We start from the raw sequence: 18,999 nt of genomic DNA on the forward strand, positions 1-18,999 counted from the left end.
TTAACGTTATATAATTTTTAGGGTTTTGGCTTCCATTATTAAAGGCCACTATTTGCTTAGCGCTTGATAGGTTGATATTTTTCAATCAAGGATTTTATTGATATGAAAACACTCTTACAAACATGGAACGGTTATTTGACCGAAGAAATTTGGCTTGTTGTGGGCCAGACAATACAATAATAAAACACCGAAAGAACCATAGACAATACGCTCAATCAAGAACACGTACAAAAACGAAAAAAAAAAATATACACTAGAGTACAGTGAAAACACGTAGAAAACGAGCAGTAGTTACAATAATGATAATGAGAAAAAAGAAAAATAGAGAAAACAGAAAAGACCAAGCTGAAATTAGAACATGAGAAAAAAATTAGACGACGATGATAAAGTGAATAAAGCTATCTATTGCTACCAGAATCGTGCAGTCTTAACATTGTGCAAAAATACTGGTGTTATAATGATAAAATAAACAGTTTCTCCTAGGCCGTCTGTGGTGGTTAAGATAATGTAGATGTTTCGGGGAGATTCACTAAATGGATAGATCCCCTTCCTCGATAGCCCACTGGTATTACATTATACTTGCATTAAAAAAAGTCTTCATTCTAAACTTCTTGATTTAATTGATTTACTATTTTGCTCTCAAATTTCCAACTTTTTTTCATAATGACGGACACTTTACCTACAAAACAAACCTCTGCTTTCTTACAGAAATGAAACTAATTCAATTTATTGAGTCATGTTTCTAATGCAAATCGCAGTTATTGATATGTTTATGATAACCTCAAAGGTTAGGTATATATATATATATATATATATATATATATATATATATATATATATATATATATATATATATATATATATATATATATATATATATATATATATATATATATATATATATATATATATATATATATATATATATATATATATGAGTTTGATTAATTTATTTTGGATTATCCTTTAATTACTACAAATTCATTAACTTAAACATTTATTAACTGTAATATAAATGAGCAGTGTCAGAATGCACTCCGGGAGCCAAGGAAAAGTTGACACTGGATTCAACATTTCCTGAGAAACCAAATGTTGACGATGCACTTGCACAAGGAGAACAAATTTTATCATAAAACAGAAATGGTGTCTCTCGGGGTACGACATTTGGACCGACGTCATTTACCTCCCTAATTAATAAAGGCAAAATTAAAATAATCTTTTATAGAACTCGATCTTCTCTATGAGGCCGAATATAGACCACAACTGTTTTTAACGAACGGAGAGAACAAATTTTGCCCCAAAAAGAAAATAGCGTTCCTCAGGGAGCAATATTGAGACCAACGTTATATACGTCCCTAATTAATAACGGCAAAATTGAAATGACCTTTATTGGATTCACTTTTCTATGAGGCTGAATATAGACCGTAAGTTTTTTTAATGAACAAGGAGAACAAATTTCGGCCCAAAAAGGAAAGGGTGTTTTTCAGGGAGCCGTATTTGGACCAGCATTTTGTATATCCCTCATTAATAAAGTTAAAACTAAAATGATCTTTTATTGGATTCAATCTTTTCTACGAGGCTGAATACTGACCATAAGCATTTTTAACAAACAAGGATAACAAATTTGGCCCCAAAAAGGAAATGGTATTTACCAACCAACGATATTTACGTCCCTAATTAATAAAAGCAAAATTAAAATGAGGTTTTATTGGTTAAATCGTTTCTATGAGGCTGAATATAGACCATAAGCGTCTTTAACGAACAAGGAGAACAAATTTCACCCCAAAAAGGAAAGGGTGTTTTGCAGGGAGCCATATTTGGACCAACATTTTTATATTCCTAATTAATAAAGGTAAAATTAAAATGATCTTTTATTGTATTCAATCTTTTCTACGAGGCTGAATATAGACCATAAGCGTTTTTAACGAACAAAGATAACAAATTTTTGTCCCAAAAAGGAAATGGTGTTTCTCAGGGAGCAACAATTGGACCACCGTTATTTAAATTCCTCATTAATAAAGCTGAAATTAAAATGACGTCTTACGCCAAGACCTTCTATTGGATTCAATCAGTATTATGAGGCCTAATGTAGATGATGAGCTTTTTTAATGAGAAAAAATGTAATTCCAAAAAGGAAATAGTATTTCTCCGGGAACTTTATTTCTACCAACGTTATTTAGGTCCCTCATTAATGAAACTAAAATTGAAATGACCTTTTACGCAATGACCTTTTATTGGATTCAGTCATTGCTGTGAAGCCAAATGTAGACAATGAGCTTTTTTAATGAACAAATTTAAGGAGAACAAATTGTATCTCAAAAAGAAAATGGCACTTCTGATAAGATAAGATATTTATTTCAAAAAATGACTATCACAAGCCCCGAAGGGCCGAATTCGCATTTCGGGGTAATATAATAAAAAAAGACATAGAAATAGCACAACAACTAAAAAACTGGCTAAACAATGCCAAAAACAACAATATCAGAAAGGCAAAGCCATTCATTAGTCTAAAAAACAAAAAGTGTCAAATGTAAGAAAGTTAAAAAGGCACAAATTAAAACAAAACCCCAAAAAAAATTGATATAAAAATAGTGTTAAAAAGGTTTAAAAGAGAGTATATAAAAAGGGGAGGGAACGGAAGAGCCAAACGGACACCAGCATAAAAAAAAAAACAAACTAGTAGTTTATTTGGTCAGTAACGCAGGGGAAAAAGGTTTTTTCATATCTGGAGGTTAAACAACGGATGGGGGACGAAATAGGGATGGGTTAAGAAACAGTACGTGGCAGGCGGTGTCTGGATGGGGAGTGTCTTTTGGGGAAAATGTTTTCCGTGCGAGGGTTTATTATTGCATTTTTTGCAAAACGGATGCACAGCGTTCCTCTCCTGTGCCCAAGAGTTTCCAGCTTGGCCTTTTTTAGAAGGAGTGAATATGGTACCAAAGTTTCTTTAAAAATTATTCTTAGGGCTCTTTTTTGAATAGATTCAATTTTATCTGATTGATCACGGGAGATGCCAGGATGCCAAACTGGACAAGCATATTCAAGATGCGGGCGGACAAAGGAAGTATAAATCCTTAAATAATGGGATGGGGGGACGTTAAATTTATTCAAGAGCTTAAGGAGAGACATGGACGCATTAGCACTACGGACAATATCTTTCACGTGGATATCCCACTTTAAACTAGAGGAAATTGTAACCCCAAGTAATTTAAAGGAAGACACAGAAATATCTGGGGGGATAGGGTCAAAGAAGGCGGGAACAGATTTCAAGAAATTTATTGTTATTATATTTGATTTAGTGGAATTTACTTTCATATTTAGGTTCTTAGCTTCATCCGAAATGTGGGATAGAATTTCAAGGGAGTCACTTTTAATATTCCTGTGACATATTTCGAGGATCGACAAGTCATTCACGTATTTCCACCTTTGGGGGAATTCCTTAACAATATCGTTAATCATGACTAGAAATAAAAGTGGTCCCAATAAGGTTCCTTGAGGAATTCCACAATATATAGGGAGGGGGTTAGAGAAAATATTTGTGTATTTAACAAATTGGGATCTATTTTAAAGAAACGATATAACGATATTTACAAACAGAGGATCAAGTTTAAAGTTAACCAGTTGTGAACGAAATAGGATTGTGTGGTCAACCAGGTCAAAAGCTTTTTGTAAATCAACTAAGACAAGGTTCAGCCAGACATTTGGTTTATCAAAGTTACTCACGATTGTATGCATTAAGTGCACACGGTAATGGGTGGTGGAAGTTTTCTTTAAGTTACCAAACTGCCGGGTGTCAATACGTGGATAAATTTTATTCTTAAGCTAGTCACAGAGGAAACCTTCATACAGTTTGGAAAAAACGGAAGTCAGAGTAATGGGGCGACTGTTGGCAAAAGTCAGACTGGCGCATTTTTCGGGGAAAGGTGCTATAAAATCTTGTTTCAAGCAACTTGGGAATTTAACAAATTTTGTGTTGTGGTTGAAAATATTTGATAAAGGCTCAGCAATTTTGTCCGAAAAGGCTTTAATTAAGTCAACTGGGATGTCCAAGGGACAAATACTTGATTCTCTAAGCTTAAGAACTTTATTTATAACATTAGAGGGAAAAATAAAGGGGAAGGAAGTATTGGGAGGAATAGTTGGACTTGAGCCAGTGAAAGGGGGGAGACTTTGCACGATGGAAGCAAGGTACAAGTTACAAGTTCTGAGGGACTTTATTCGATCAAATTTATTTACATCCTTTATAAACGAAGCTGAAACTGAAATAGCTTTTACGCAGGGGATTCAAAGCTGGTTGGCTTCTTTATAAATAAACGACAAAGCATACCTTTCCTTTATCGAAATAATCAATGATCTGCAAATACAGCTCCTCTTTTCGCTCCCACTCAGGCTCCTCCGGCCTCTTTCCATTTGATGGCAGGATTGAATTGCTCCAAAGCAGCATTTTAGCGTAGAGGAATAAGGTCATCCCTGCTTCAATATTATTTTCAGCCGTCACATGAAGACCATGAAGCTTATAGACGTAACGCACATACATATCTTGTCTATCAATTTCATCTTTGTAAAAGTTCTAAAATCAAATTTAAAACGATTGTTGGTGGCTTTTCATAATTTGACCAATAGTAATCATTAGCCTATTGACAGTTTATATATGAAGCTTATAGATGTAACCCATAAACATGTCTTGTCTATCAGTTTCATCTTTGAAGAAGTTCTAAAATTAAATTAAACAAAGATTACAGGAGGCTTTTCCTAACTTGACCAATAATGGTCATTAGCCTGTTGACAGTTTAACCACAAATGATCCTTCAGTCAACCAGTCTGTTGACAGTGAAGCTGCAACTTGTAATTTAACTGGAACTCTAGACAGTCAGTTACTGTTTGTTGACAGCATCCAAGTACACAGGATTTATTTTCAAGAGATCAGTATTTCAGAGATGGAAACTTTAAAAGAGGTATAAAAAAAGAGGATTGTGCATAAATATAGGAAATTATAAGACAATTTCTGAAACTTTGAGGCTGGAAGGGGGAGGACAAAACTAACGTAAGTACTTGTTTGGAGGGTTTTCGAATGCTAATTCCTTATTAAACGATGATATAATGGCAAGACTGTTGAACAAGTAGAAAGAACAATAGGGTATATAAAATAGGAATATGAACGTTATGCCATAGTCAACAAGGTTTGCCGCCTTGCGAATAATATATGCCACCTATGGGAGTAGCATATTCACTTATGGACCATTACGAAAGGTCATATTACTTAAACAATTTTTAGTATTTGTTTTGGAAGTGAGAAAATGTCCGATGAAACCTTTAGCCATGAAGGTAACAAAACGTCACATTATTTAGATAGTTAAAGTTCAGATATCACCTTTAGGAGTGACGGTTACGAAAGGTCATACTACTTAAATACTTTTAGCATTTGTTTTGGAACTGAGAAAATGTCAGATAAAACCTTTAGCCGTGAAGGTAACGAAATGTCACATTATTTAGATAGGGAAAGGTCAGATATGACCTTTAGGAGTGACGGTTAGGAAAGGTCATATAATATAGATAATTTTCAGTATATGGTCCCTATAAAATTGTAATATTCTAGCAAAATAGCCATTTCCCTTCCCAAAGCCAAATTGGCCATGCTAGGATACCATATAGGGTATTTGTAACATGTTCTAATAAACATTCCTAAGCCTCGTCTACATCAATCAGTCAGTTCTACAGGAAAATACATAACTAAGCTTCTTACTTTACACTTTTTAGTCATAAAGTGTGCAACTACCCTCTAGGCCTATATACTAAAATTTGTTGATTTTACAGTTTTTACTTTAAATTGACACAATGTGGCATTATCTACTTATTATCTACCTCATCTACGTTTTGATGAGAGTACAAAAATAGCACAGACTAAATTAATCCGCAAATAACTTTATACAGCTAAAGCATAAATCCGGGCTTTAGGAAAAGGGGGACATGGACATCACTGGATAAAAGGATAAAGGATAAAGATCCTCCAGAGCTATTGGTGACGCCCAAGGTGTTGAATTGGCATTTCAGGTGCTTGCTCTTTTTTACAGGGATAAGTACCAAGCCCACTGGTTACCAAAGTGATCAAATATAGGAAGTGGAGATACCTTGGTAATGTGATCCGCATGTCCGAAACTCGAATACCAAAGGTCGTCCTTCAGTGACAGCCACGTGGTACCAGAAGAAGAGGGCGCCCCAAAAATACCTTACGACGCAGCTACCGGGATGACCTCGCAAACCTCAATGTCTCAATCCAACCAACCTGAATGAGAAGATGTCTGGGTGGCCGCAGTAATGAGAGATGACTGGCGACTCTTCTTGGATGCACTAAGCACCTCTGGAGGCACAGGAGGATCTAAGGTCTAAGTTAATTTCCTTTTGGCGCAATTTTCTTTTAAGCTTCTTCAGTGGCAGCCACGTGGTACCAGAAGAAGAAGACGCCACAAAAATACCCTACGACGCAGCTACCGGGCTGACCTCGCAAACCTCAATGCCTCAATCCAACCTGAATGGGAAGATGTCTGGGCGGCCGCAGCAATGAGAGATGACTAGTGACTCTTCTTGGATGCCCTAAGTGCCTCTGGAGGCACAGCAGGATCTAAGGTCTAAGGTAAGGTAAGTAGCAAGCCTGTCCCCAACCTTTATGCAGCGGGGATCAATCCCTGGCCCCCGTGTTACCAAACAGAGCGTCAATCCACTCTGCTACCATAGGGAGCACTACTAAATAGTTCCATATATTTGGAAAGAAATCAAAGGGTGTGTCCCATTTTATTGCTACCTCATGTCTTTTGGATACATGACTTGAAATTTTGTAATTTTTCTCTTTATCTTCAAGCATGGGCAAAAATGGGGTTAAGCGTGAATAAGTCAGTGTAATAAAGTTACAAATACAGCATAGGCAACTCTCAGATATGGCTTAGGCACACATGTCCCCTCATCATCGCCTTATTCAATTTTTTTCGTTTGTTGCTGTCTCGGGTTTTTTTCTTCTTATTGATGATCCACCTTTATAATTTTATTTTGCGTTTGTGGGTAATATATAAATATACAAAAAAATAGATACTGTGTTTTACATCATAATCTTTATAGCAGCCCTGACTTAGTAAAGGGCGACTTGTCTCCGATATATTCTTATGGTTTTACACCAGCCTTCCCATCATGTAGAACAGATGTTCTTGCAAAGTTTGGGGAGGGCTCATTTGATTGCAAATCAAACATCTTGGGATCCTTTACAGAGCCCAATCATTTAGAGGGCAGCCAACCACCCTTTCAACGTCCCACGTGCCCTCAAACACTTTCTACTGCCACATATATCACAGGAACAAAGTTTCAAGACCGCGACTTTAATAACTTACCAGTAAATTATATACCTTACCAAGTAAATTATATATACTTACAATTAAATCTTACCAATAACTTACCAGTAAATTATATGTGCAGCTCATTTGCTTATTGAGATTTTCATCCCCATAAAGGACCATTCTATAATCCAAGAGCCTTTCAAGTAATCTCGTCAGTGATGTAACGAATGATAGACAGTTTTCACGCCATGATAGGTCACAGTTCCTAGCTTTCTCCAATAGTCTGCAGATAGAATAGAAATGAATAGTCTGTTACACTAAAAATATAAATTTGAATTTTGAATAAGAATAACTAATCGAAAACATTATTAAAATATCGAAAAGCTGTAAAAAATTCCAAAAGCAATTACAACTCAGCAAATTAAAAGGGAATAAACTAAATAAAAACACAGGGAAAGTTTAACTTTGTGACTAAAACCTACAAAATACAGTTTATTTTAAAAAAAAAAACTGTAAAAAGAAAGCCCAAAATTGGCAAAATGAATATTAAAAATTTTAAAGTAAAAAAAGCGACATCAACTATGTACAGGACAGAAGTTCCTCTATATTTTCAATGGACAATTTTATTGGGGCATAAATATCAAATGTTGGTCTAATATTTAAAAACTTTCCCTAGGAAAACACGTTAATATCTTTGTTTTTTAAATAACACTAATTTTAATTTTGATGAGTAATTCCATAGCTAATTTTTTTTTCTAATCCCAGCTTGTCTCCTCTTAGTGGTACTAATATCTTTCAATTCATAACCTAAAAACAATATTTACATCCCAGTTGCACGTAAAAGATAAAAATTTTAAATTTTTATAGTAGTATTTTGTCCTTCAAATTGAGCAGTTAAAACTTAACATTTAGAAGTTAAAACTTATTAGTTAAAATTTTAAAAGTTAAAACTCATGTGGGGCATTCAAAAACCAATAATTATTATCGAGCATATGTCTGGCCGCTTTGCATGATACTCTTTTGTCAAAAGGGACCCCTTCCACAGTAGCAATCAGATTACGAAAATTCAACAAAATACATTTCAACCACTCCAAAATCCCTCTGTTAAGCTTAAATTCTATAGTTTATAAAAACCGTATCGCTAAGGCATGAACAAGCCTAACGTGTAAAAACCTTGGGGCCTTGGTGGTTTGGGCTACAAGTTTCTTCCTATAAATGTTTCTAGAAAAACCATTTCTTGCACTGATTTTTACAGCTTTTACAGTTCAACCCTCACAATTTTCTTTTATTATTCAAAAATATGCCAGGAAAACGCTAAATTTTGCTTAAAAAGGCCAATTGCGAAATCCCTCAGTAACATACTGGCGTAAATTTACCCAAAAGATGTTTTACCAGCTTTGCCTCCACCCAGAGCTGCTCCTAGGGTTTGGAGGTGCCCAGGGCAAAATTAATTACAGTGCCTCCTCCCCACTCAAATATAGGCCTAAGCAAAAAAACAGAACAAATCAAAGTGACAAATTTGATCAAAGTGGGCAAGCCCCAGCCCCCTCACTGAGATGCCCGTAGCAGCTGGCCTGGCTGCCCCCCCCCCTTTGAACAGTTCTGCACCACTCCTTAAACAAAAACGTATTAATTTTAAAAAGTATAATCTCTTAGTCTACAGAAGTCGAGTGTCATCTAAAGTCTGTCGAGCCGTCTAATATTTTAACACCAGTCCTTATCAATGAATTTCATAAAAGTGTTACTGTGGAAAGAAACAAAGTACAGAACATCTTTTAAGAATAACTAATTTAAGTTTTGAAGTTAGCAAAAAGTGAATTTAAAAAATCAGCAAAGTCAACCCGACATCTAAGTGAAGGTGCAAGACTCATTTTGATTTCCATACTTCCTGTGAAAACTGCCTGATATATGAGTATATTTCCTTGGGGTAGGGGGATTATCTGAAGTTCATTTTAAGTGGATTGATTGTACCAAAAAATTTTGTCTAGAGAACTTTCAAGTAAGCCTTTGTAATATTTTAACATTTTTCATTTAAAAAATTTTTCTAATATTTTAGACCTTTCTAATATTTTAACATTAGTCCTTATTAACTAATTTTATAGATAGTACTGCTGTGGAAAGCGAGAAATTAGGGAAAATCTTGAAATGCATCAGAAAAAAAGACCTTTCAAATAAACTAGAGCAGCAAGAAAGACATGATGGAATTTTAAAGCACCAAAAGCCTTGACAACCAAACAAAAATTTCAGAAAAGATAAAAAAAATAAAATGTTCTCCATCAAGTACAAACCCCAGAAATTATTCTACTTTTTGCATTAATTCTGATTTTTAACCCGGGCGCTCCGGTTTAAAACCGGATCCACTCCGGTTTTAAACCGGACGGACCGGATTTTAACAGGACGCTCCGAACAGCTTTCAACATGGCTGCATTATTATCTTTTTTGTTTTATTTTTTGTAATTAGTTAGTTGTTTAGTAGTTGTTTAATTCAGAAGGCACTTCTGAATTAAGCCACATGAGCCACTTCACTTAGGCCACATGGGTTTTAACTTTTAAAATTTTAACTAATGAGTTTTAACTTCTAAATGTTAAGTTTTAACTGCTCAATTTGAAGGGAAAATGCTACTGTAAAAATTTTAAATTTTTATCTTTTACGTGTAACTGGGACGTAAATATTTTTTTAGGTTATGAATTAAAAGATTTGATTCAATAGTTTAATTCCACAGGAAAGCAGTAATCAATTTTTTGTTCAATCTAAAAAAAAAGAAAACAACGGTGCAACAATTTTTGTTAAGACAGTGTATAAAAAAAAAATTCAGTGGTTGGATCGATAATTATCACTTATTTATTTATAACCCACAATAAACATGGACAAAGACAACACTGGTAAGTAAGAAGAAAAAGGAAACTAATAAGCATAATAAGAACAATAACAACAAAATCCATTGCTCTGAAGAAAGAAATCAAGGAAGTGGGAACTCATCCATTCATAGGATTTTAGCACATTGTTGCTCATGAATGCTCAAAGACTAATAGAAGTTGTGCGGATGAAGGTGTGCGGATGTAAGAGCGGATGCAGTTTTAAGATGCGAGTAATTTGTAAAATATACTTCATATAAAATACATTCTTTTTTATAAAAAAAAAAGCTTTTCCGAGTTTTATACACTGTCTTAGTTAAAAGTAGAATCTATAAGAAAAATCTGTCTTAGTTAAAAGTAGAATCTATAAGAAAAATCACTGATGTGTTTCAAATTGTTTGACTACTACCAATGATTAGGGCTGGTTTAGAAGGATGGTTGTTTTAGTATTTACAAGGTTATTTTAGGCATAAGAAAAACAAAAAAAAACAATTTTGATTTACAAGACTCCAATCTCTGAATAATTGAATAATTTTATCCTTGGTATTTTTCCAAGACCACACTGCCTTTTCTATGACGAAACAAATAAGAGTTCAAAATACGGATAGGTCCTTTTATTAGACAGACAATCAAATATATACAAAAGCTCTTGTTATTTCGATGACACAGCCAGTCATCATCATCAGTAGAGTAACTAAAGTCTTACAATTAAAACAAACTATATTAATCTCCTTTAATAACTACACTCCGACGACTAGGTTTCCCAGTGAATCAGTTACGACTAGCGTATATCTACTATATACGCCCCTTGCTAGAATACACGTGCTCTGTTTGGGGACCACAGGTGCAAAACATTGAATACTTAAGTGACGATCTCGAGGCTGTTCAAAAATGTGCAACAAAAATCATACTGGGCCCCAAAAATGACACGTATGTAACTGGAAATGCAACGTTGGAAATACCACCACTGAGAGAACGGAGATACCATCTCATGTGCGAGTTTGGACAGTCGCTCCTCGCTGGTGAAAAACACAGTACGTTGTTGCCCCCTGTTATTGCCCCAAAGGCGAATACTCGAGACATGAACAAATTCGAGCCAATAAGATGCAGGACGAATCGCTTCAGCAATTCTTTTATTCCGTTTTAAACAGGTGTCATTAATCATGCTTTGTTTTTTTTTTCCTTTTTTTGTTGTAAGAGATAGCATTATTTAGTTGAGGCTCTTACTAATACTATGAAAGCTGTTTTAAATAAATGAATCTTTTTTAATTAAAAGAAAAGAAGATTGTATCACCTTTATTAAAAATACAACGCAATATTAAAGAAGTCAAGACAGTTAATGAACCCTCCAAGTCAGTGGACCGAAAACTTGCTGTCACCCGGAACTTATTATTTTGTTCAGTCTAAATATAGTTTTTTTAATTTTAGCTACTCTACTGATGATGATGACTAACTTTGTCATTCGAAATATCAACATCTTTTGTATGTATTTCTTTCACCGTCTAATAAAAGGACCTATTCCTCTTTGGAACTCTTATTTGCTAAGTTTATCCTTAAATAAACGAATTGGATTTTGAAAGACGAGAATCAAGCTGGGCTAGTCTGTCAAGTTTGTTCAGTTCAAAAGAACTGAATTCCTTCAGAAAATACGTCTAGCGTCTTATGAATCACCATAACTGAATCTTCATCAGTTTAAATATAATCCGTTCACTGTCATTATCAATTTCCGAATTTTTTAGTAGGACACTTGAGCAGTTAATCGGAAAAAAAACCTTTTGTTGCTTTTTCAGAATCAAGAATTGACTCCAAAAACTTTAGAACCAAAAGTATGCTGCACTTTTCTTTTATTTTTCGTCTGGAAACGACAAGTCAAATAGTTTCTGTGACCACACTGGCTAAGCATGAAAAATTAGTTTGTTTTTTTTTAAAAACGAGGATCCTTCCAGCTAGTGAAAAAAGAAAAAAAGTATTTGAAAATTTCAGTCAAGACCTCTGCTCAATCGTCTTCAGCTCAAGAAAAGGTGGTATTGAGCCAAAAATAAGATAAAAGTCCTTTGGGCTAAATAAAAACAAGACAAACCTTAAAAAAAGCACTAAATTCAAAGAGGCCCCTAAATTAAAAGCAACGGCGAAAGGGCAGCAGCTGTTGCTTTGAGTCTTTCTAATTTAGTTTGAGTTTTTCTAATTTATTTGAGTTTGAGTCTTTCTAATGTAGTTTTATAATTTAGTCTTTGTTTTGAAACTGAGATGGTAACAACTGAAAAAAAGGTGATTTAAACATTTATATCTTGCAGCTCCTTCATTAGACCGGCTATCTTTTTGGCTTGCAATTTATTTCCGTGTGTAATTGAGAGCGTAATGTTAGGAAATATGGTATTCTGGCTCGTGTTCTTTTAGTTGGGCTATGTGTATGACCATCAGGGGGGCTTTTGTATTTGCATGGGAATTGATTATAATATTTGTTAAAAGCATAAGAAAGGAACAAAGCAGTGTGTTCACCTTGTCCTTGTGACAGTTATGAAATCTTTTATATATTCACAGTCGTTGCTTTGAAGCCCCCCATAAAAAAAATTCCCCATAAAAAAAATCAAAAGTAGCAATTATGATTTTTCCATGACAAGTTTGTGGGCAGATTCTTAAAAAAATTCACATATCCAAATACCTTATGACAGTTTAGCGGATGAAGCTGAGAATCCTGCTTTAGAGTTTCCAGGTTCAATTCCGAGCATCACAAGGAATTGAGTTTGCTTAATTTATTGTGTCTTATTTTCTATTTTTATATTTTGATTATTTCTCCCATCGGTTTCTATCTGCCTTAAGACAATCTTTTTATGTAAATAATTGAAACAAAAGCTTTTAACTGCCAGAATTTAATTTTAATTTGCTTTACGTTTGACCGATGATGTAAGACTCAAACTTTGCCCTTAAAAGATACAAGGAACACAGACATTTTATATATTGAGGTTTATTACCAAGTATGATTGTGCAACAGTTATTATGGAGTGCATCAGTTATATTATCACACTATATATTTATTATTATATTATTATTATATTATCAGGTATATTATTGCATTATTATGTGTATCAGCTATTTAGCTCTCGACAACCGTCTAGATATAAACAAAAAGCAGGTCGTTTTCGGCCGGGGTGGGAGGATGTCGTAAGGAAAGATTTAAGGGAAACTGGAACTTCCTGGGAGGGTATAAAGAGGGAGATTTCGAATAGATTAGGATAGAGGAGGATTGGAACTTCCAGGGAGGGTGTAAAGAGGGAGGTTCCGAATACATCGGGATAGAGGAGGAGCCTGTGTAGCTGTGTCAAACGGCATGGTGCTGCGTTGAGTTGCTAGTGGTAGTTACTATGGAGAAGGGCCGGTGGATTTTTGTGTTGGAGAGTGGATTGATGAAACTATGTGTTACAAGGAAAAAGCTTATTAAATAGCTGAAATTCATTTTTTTATGTTTGAATCATTCTCACTTATCTGTTTTTTCGTTTTATTCACTGTTTTCTTCACTTTTTTTATTCACTATTTTTTTTATTCGCTGTTTTTTTTTTTTAATTCAATGTTCCTTTTCGTTTTATTCGCTGTTTTCTTCATTGTTTTTTTTTATTCACTATTTTTTTATCCACTGTTTTTTGTTTTTAATTCACTATTTCTTTTCGTTTTATTCACTGTTTTCTTCACTGTTTTTTTAGTCACTATTTTTTTTATTCACTGTTTTTTTTTTAATTCACTGTTTCTTTTCGTTTTATTTATTGTTTTTCTTTTTATTCACTATTTTTTTATTCACTATTTATTTTTAATTCACTGTTTCTTTTCGTTTTATTCACTGTTTTTTTTTTCCATTCACTGTTTTTTTTTCATTTCATTCACTATTTTTTTTTGTTCGCTGCTATTTTATTCAATGTTTTTTTTATTCACTGTTTTCATTCACTTCTTTTTTCATTCACTTTTTTTCACTGCATCTGTTATTCACTAGTTTCTTTTTATTTACTTTTTTCTTCCATGCCTGTTTTTTTTTTCTTTATGATGTTCTTTGTTGCGCATCGTTTTCTAGTTTAACGATAATATTAGGAATTTTTTAAAGCACTTTTTACAATATTTATGACTTTTAACTTTCCTTATTTTCAAATTTCAGTTAAAATATGCCAAAAATATGTTAAACTATGTTCTGTATATCATGTTTTAAGTAACTGAGAAACGCTCGAGTTTTTGTGCTATTTGTTGATACTTTTTGCACCATATCGTTAAAACTTCAAACTGCAATTTCTTAGCTGCACAAGGGGTTTTATTGTTTGGTTTCAAAAAGTCACTTCTGTATGCTTAGAATTATAAAATTAGAACAAAAAAAAAGAAAAACTGAATAACTGAATAAAAAAATCAGGAACTGAATGGTAATTCAAGCATTAATCATCATGTTATTTAAAGTGTTTTGGATTTTTTTTTTTTTATTGGATGGATTTGTCGGTGTTTTGTTCTTTGTTACAATTTTTTTTCATTTCGTAGCAGTAAGATAATTTTTGACGTTAGAAATGAAATATTTATAATTTTGATTTAACAAGAAAATAAATTTTTGATAGAATATGGAGGGCTTAAAAAAATAGCATAAGATATAAAATGAAAGAAAAACGACTTACGATTCTCTTAGTTGCTCCCTTGGTAAGAAAAAAATTCATTCAATAAAATACAAAAAACTTACGAAACTAAACAGTTCAATACTCTACACCTTATTCTAGCATAACATTCAATAATGTTTAATATCTTCTAAGATATAAATTTAATTGTTCATAATATTTTAGAATATTATCAGCTTGAACCACTAGTCAAAGAGCAAAAGCAACTTGTAAAAGAAGAAACTAGAAAAAAAAAAAAAAAAATCACCACTCCATCTTTTGTTTGGCGCTTCTTGGAACATTTAAGCTTCTTAATTGTGTTTTTCTCAGAAACTAAGATCACACACTTATTACTGTAGTATTTTTTGGCAGCTACAGTAATTGCAATATTTTTTGCGATAAATATTGCGATAATTGCGATAATTTTTTTTTATTATTAAAAGTAAAAATGCCAAAAAAGTTTACTAATTTGTATGAAAACGTCATGTATTTATCATTTCCTCCTTTTACAACATATTAGTGTTAATTTTTTTGAAAATCCGATAAAAATCGGCGCAACCCATCAACCCATCACCACGGACAATAGCTTGGGTTTCAGTCCCCCTCCCCCGCTTGACTGGATGTGTAGTCGCATTCACTGCATGAAGTATAGATTGGTTCATTTATTTTAAAAATATTTGAAAAAAACTACGTTTTCTAAAGAGTTAAAGAGGCTGAGTTACAAGGTCGAACCTTAAAACGTACAGGGATTAGGAGGCACAGTTGGGGGCTGCCGCCCCCAAACCCCGCTTTCGCAGCCTTTAAATAAATAAAAAAGTTTTTTAAACTGAAAGTAAGGAGCGACATTAAATCTTAGAACGAACAGAAATTATTCCGTATATGAAAGGGGCTGTGCCCTCCTCAACGCCTCGCTCTTTACGCTAAAGTTTTTATTGTTTAAAAAAAAGAGTTGTGAGAAAGTAAAACTTTAGCGTAAAGAGCGAGGCGTTTCATATACAGAATAATTTCTGTTCGTTCTAAGATTTAATGTCGCTCCTTACTTTCAGTTTAAAAAACTTTTTTTTTTATTTAAAGGCTGCGAAAGCGGGGGTTTGGGGGGCGGCAGCCCCCCAGCTGTGCCTCCTAATTCCTGTACGTTTTAAGGTTCGACCTTGTAACTCAGCCTCTTTAACTCTTTAGAAAACGTAGGTTTTTTTCAAATAATTTCTGCACGTTATTGTACAGTTTATTACTTATTATTGCTTGACTAACTGTTTGCTGATCGTGTCAGGAGTTATTTAAAAAAGAAACTGAGTTTCTTTTTTAAACTGTAAATTCAGTACATAAAAAAATTTTCTCTGACGGTGAATCGAACCCAGATTTTCCGCCTGACAGTCAGGAGTCTTGACCGCTGGACTAAATAGACATATTTATAATTGTTTTTTAGTAAAGTGAATCTATTTTTTAAAGCAAGCAAATCCCCATAAAACTTGATATTTGGTTTTTTGAAAACAGGGAAGGAGTGATCAGATTGAGCTGACATTTCGACGACAAGCTCCCGAGCCCTAGGAAAACTTAACCTCAAAATTTCAGCCCAATCGGACAACGTCAAAGGGGGGCTGTGGTGGAAGGGTCGAAACTTCCGGCCCAGTTTACCTCATGAAGATAAAGTCGGAGGAGGATGAAATTTTGCACGTTTCTTAGTTTGAGCTTGGGCTACAAAATACGATCACCGCCATCTTTCTGCGGCCTCTAGGCTCTGAAATCGCTTAACATTGTGGTGGCTCACCTCTTTATATAGGCACAAGTGTGCCTCCTTGATAAAGTCGGAGGGGGGTGAAATTTTGCACGTTTCTTAGTTTGAGCTTGGGCTACAAAATGCGATTACTGCTGTCTCTCTGCGACCGCTAGGACCGGAAATCGCTTGCAGGCTCTTATAGGAAAACAAGCCCGCGTTTTCGCGGGCTAGCCCGCTTATAGCGGGTTCTAATAGGAAAACGAGGTTTCTCGTAAATGTAAATTCGGGGGATAATTTTTTCGGTCTGAAAATATCAAAAGGCCCTAACAGGTCAAATTCTACTTCGAATGAGTCCTCATTCACCCGGATCAGTTGCCAACTGTGGCCTGTAGGCGTGGCTAAGAAAAAAAAAGAAATGATGAATTTTAAGTGGCTATATTTGGTTTTTTGAAAACAGGGAAGGAGTTATTTGATTTTGCTTAAATGTCGATGAAAAGCTCCCGGGCCCTAGGAAAGCTTAACCTCTAAATTTCAGCCCAATCTGACAACTTTAATGGGGGGCTGTGGTGGGAGGGTCGAAATTTCCGGCCCAGTTTACCCCATGAAGATAAAGTCGGAGGAGGATGAAATTTTGCAAGTTTCTTAGTTTGAGCTTGGGCTACAAAATGCAATTACCGCCGTCTCTCTGCGACCTCTAGGACCTGAAATCGCTTAACATTGTGGTGGAACGCCTCTTTATAGAGGCACAAGTGTGCCTCCTTGAAAACTGTGAGTAGCCCAATTTCCTCCTGTCTTAATTCAAACCTAGTAATTTTTTTTAATTTAATTTTAATTTATTCAAACCTAGTCAAACTACTTAGTCAATTTTTATAATTTAATTTAAATTTAATTCAAACCTAGTCAAACAACTTAGTCAATTTTTTAACTTCAATTTTAATTTAATTCAAACCTAGTCAAACTACTTAGTCAATTTTTTTAATTCAATTTTAATTTAATTCAAACTTGGTCAAACTACATAGTCAATTTTTTAAATTTAATTCTAATTTAATTCAAACCTAGTCGAACTACTATTCAATTTTTATAATTTAATTTAAATTTAATTCAAACCTAGTCAAACAACTTAGTCAATTTTTTAACTTCAATTTTAATTTAATTCAAACCTAGTCAAACTACTTAGTCGATTTTTTTAATTCAATTTTAATTTAATTCAAACTTGGTCAAACTACATAGTCAATTTTTTTAATTTAATTCTAATTTAATTCAATCCTAATCGAACTACCATTCAATTTTTTTAATTTAATTTTAATTTAATTCAAACCAAGTCAAACTACTTAGTCAATTTTTAAAATTTAATTTTAGTTTAATTCAAACCTAGTCAAACTATTTAGTAAATTTTTTAAATTTAATTTTAATTTAATTCAAACATAGTCAAATTACTTAGTCATTTTCAATTTAATTTTAATTTAATTCAAACCTAGTCAAAATACATAGTAAATTTTTTAATCTAATTTTAATTTAATTCAAACCTAGTCAAACTACTTAGTCAACGTTTTAATTTAATTTTGATTTAATTCAAACCAAGTCAAACTACTTAGTCATTTTTTAAATTTAATTTTAACTTAATTCAAACCTAGTCAAGCTACTTTGTCAATTTTTTTTATCTTTTTTCAATAAATGGCAGATCGACGGAATTTCCTATTTCTTTATAAAAATGTCAAATTATACAAAAAAAAGTCAATCCTAAATTATTATTTCATCCTATTTCTATTGGGACAAGGGTTCTATGACCAATTAACCAAATATGACAACGTGCCTCACCGTTCAGCACCGTTCACGTCTTTTTTTTCTAAAGCTTCTTTAATAAATAGCAGACGCAAGTGAATTTTGGGTTGTAAAAAAGTGTATGCTAGTTTTATGCTCCCTGTTTAATAATTTAAGGACACCCTCAGGCAACCTTATTTCAATCGATTTTAGGTATTCCAGTGCTATATTATTAGCTTTCGATTTTTTCCAGCTGTTTATTTTGTTAATTTCTATTTCTTCATAAAATATTAGAATGTTAAATTACAAACCTGGTTCTTAGATTATTATTGTTATTCTTTTTTACGGGGGGGGGGCATCTTCTATGACCAATTAACAAAATTTGACACTTGCTGGAAGAAACCCATCCCTCATAAGGCAGAATGGTGGCACCAAAATTATAAAAACATATTTCTAACCCAAAATCCTCTACTTCAAAATACATCAATTTCTGAATTTCAGAATGAATCAATTTGTTCTTAAGGTCCATTTTTTTATTATGTTCTTAGGGTTAAACTTAACCTTTTTCCCGCAAAATTTTTTTGGTCTTCCCGGAATACCATGCCGCTATGCGGATTACCCTGACACGTATACTTTGTGGTGTACGAAGTATTTTCCTCTGTTTACTTTATATTCCATTCTTCTCGTTATGTTGGGAAAAATCCTAAATGCATCCAAATTGAGAACT

The 18,999-nt window shown here is 33.7% G+C and overlaps 1 protein-coding gene across 1 annotated transcript in view; it reads right to left on the reverse strand.

Moving 5' to 3' along the window:
• LOC148946609 (dedicator of cytokinesis protein 3-like) overlaps positions 1 to 18,999 on the reverse strand; it is a 54,346-nt gene that overhangs the window by 20,874 nt on the left and 14,473 nt on the right. The window contains exons 6-7 of the mRNA XM_089097060.1: positions 7,443 to 7,605; positions 4,328 to 4,570 (exon numbers count right to left, since the gene is read on the reverse strand). Coding sequence (XP_088953186.1) covers positions 4,328 to 4,570; positions 7,443 to 7,605 — 406 coding nt within the window. The remainder of the gene's footprint in view (positions 1 to 4,327; positions 4,571 to 7,442; positions 7,606 to 18,999) is intronic.

Source organism: Artemia sp. Qi Xiang Cuo, chromosome 11, assembly GCF_049724085.1.
Source record: "Artemia sp. Qi Xiang Cuo chromosome 11, ASM4972408v1, whole genome shotgun sequence".
Taxonomy (NCBI): domain Eukaryota; kingdom Metazoa; phylum Arthropoda; class Branchiopoda; order Anostraca; family Artemiidae; genus Artemia; species Artemia sp. Qi Xiang Cuo.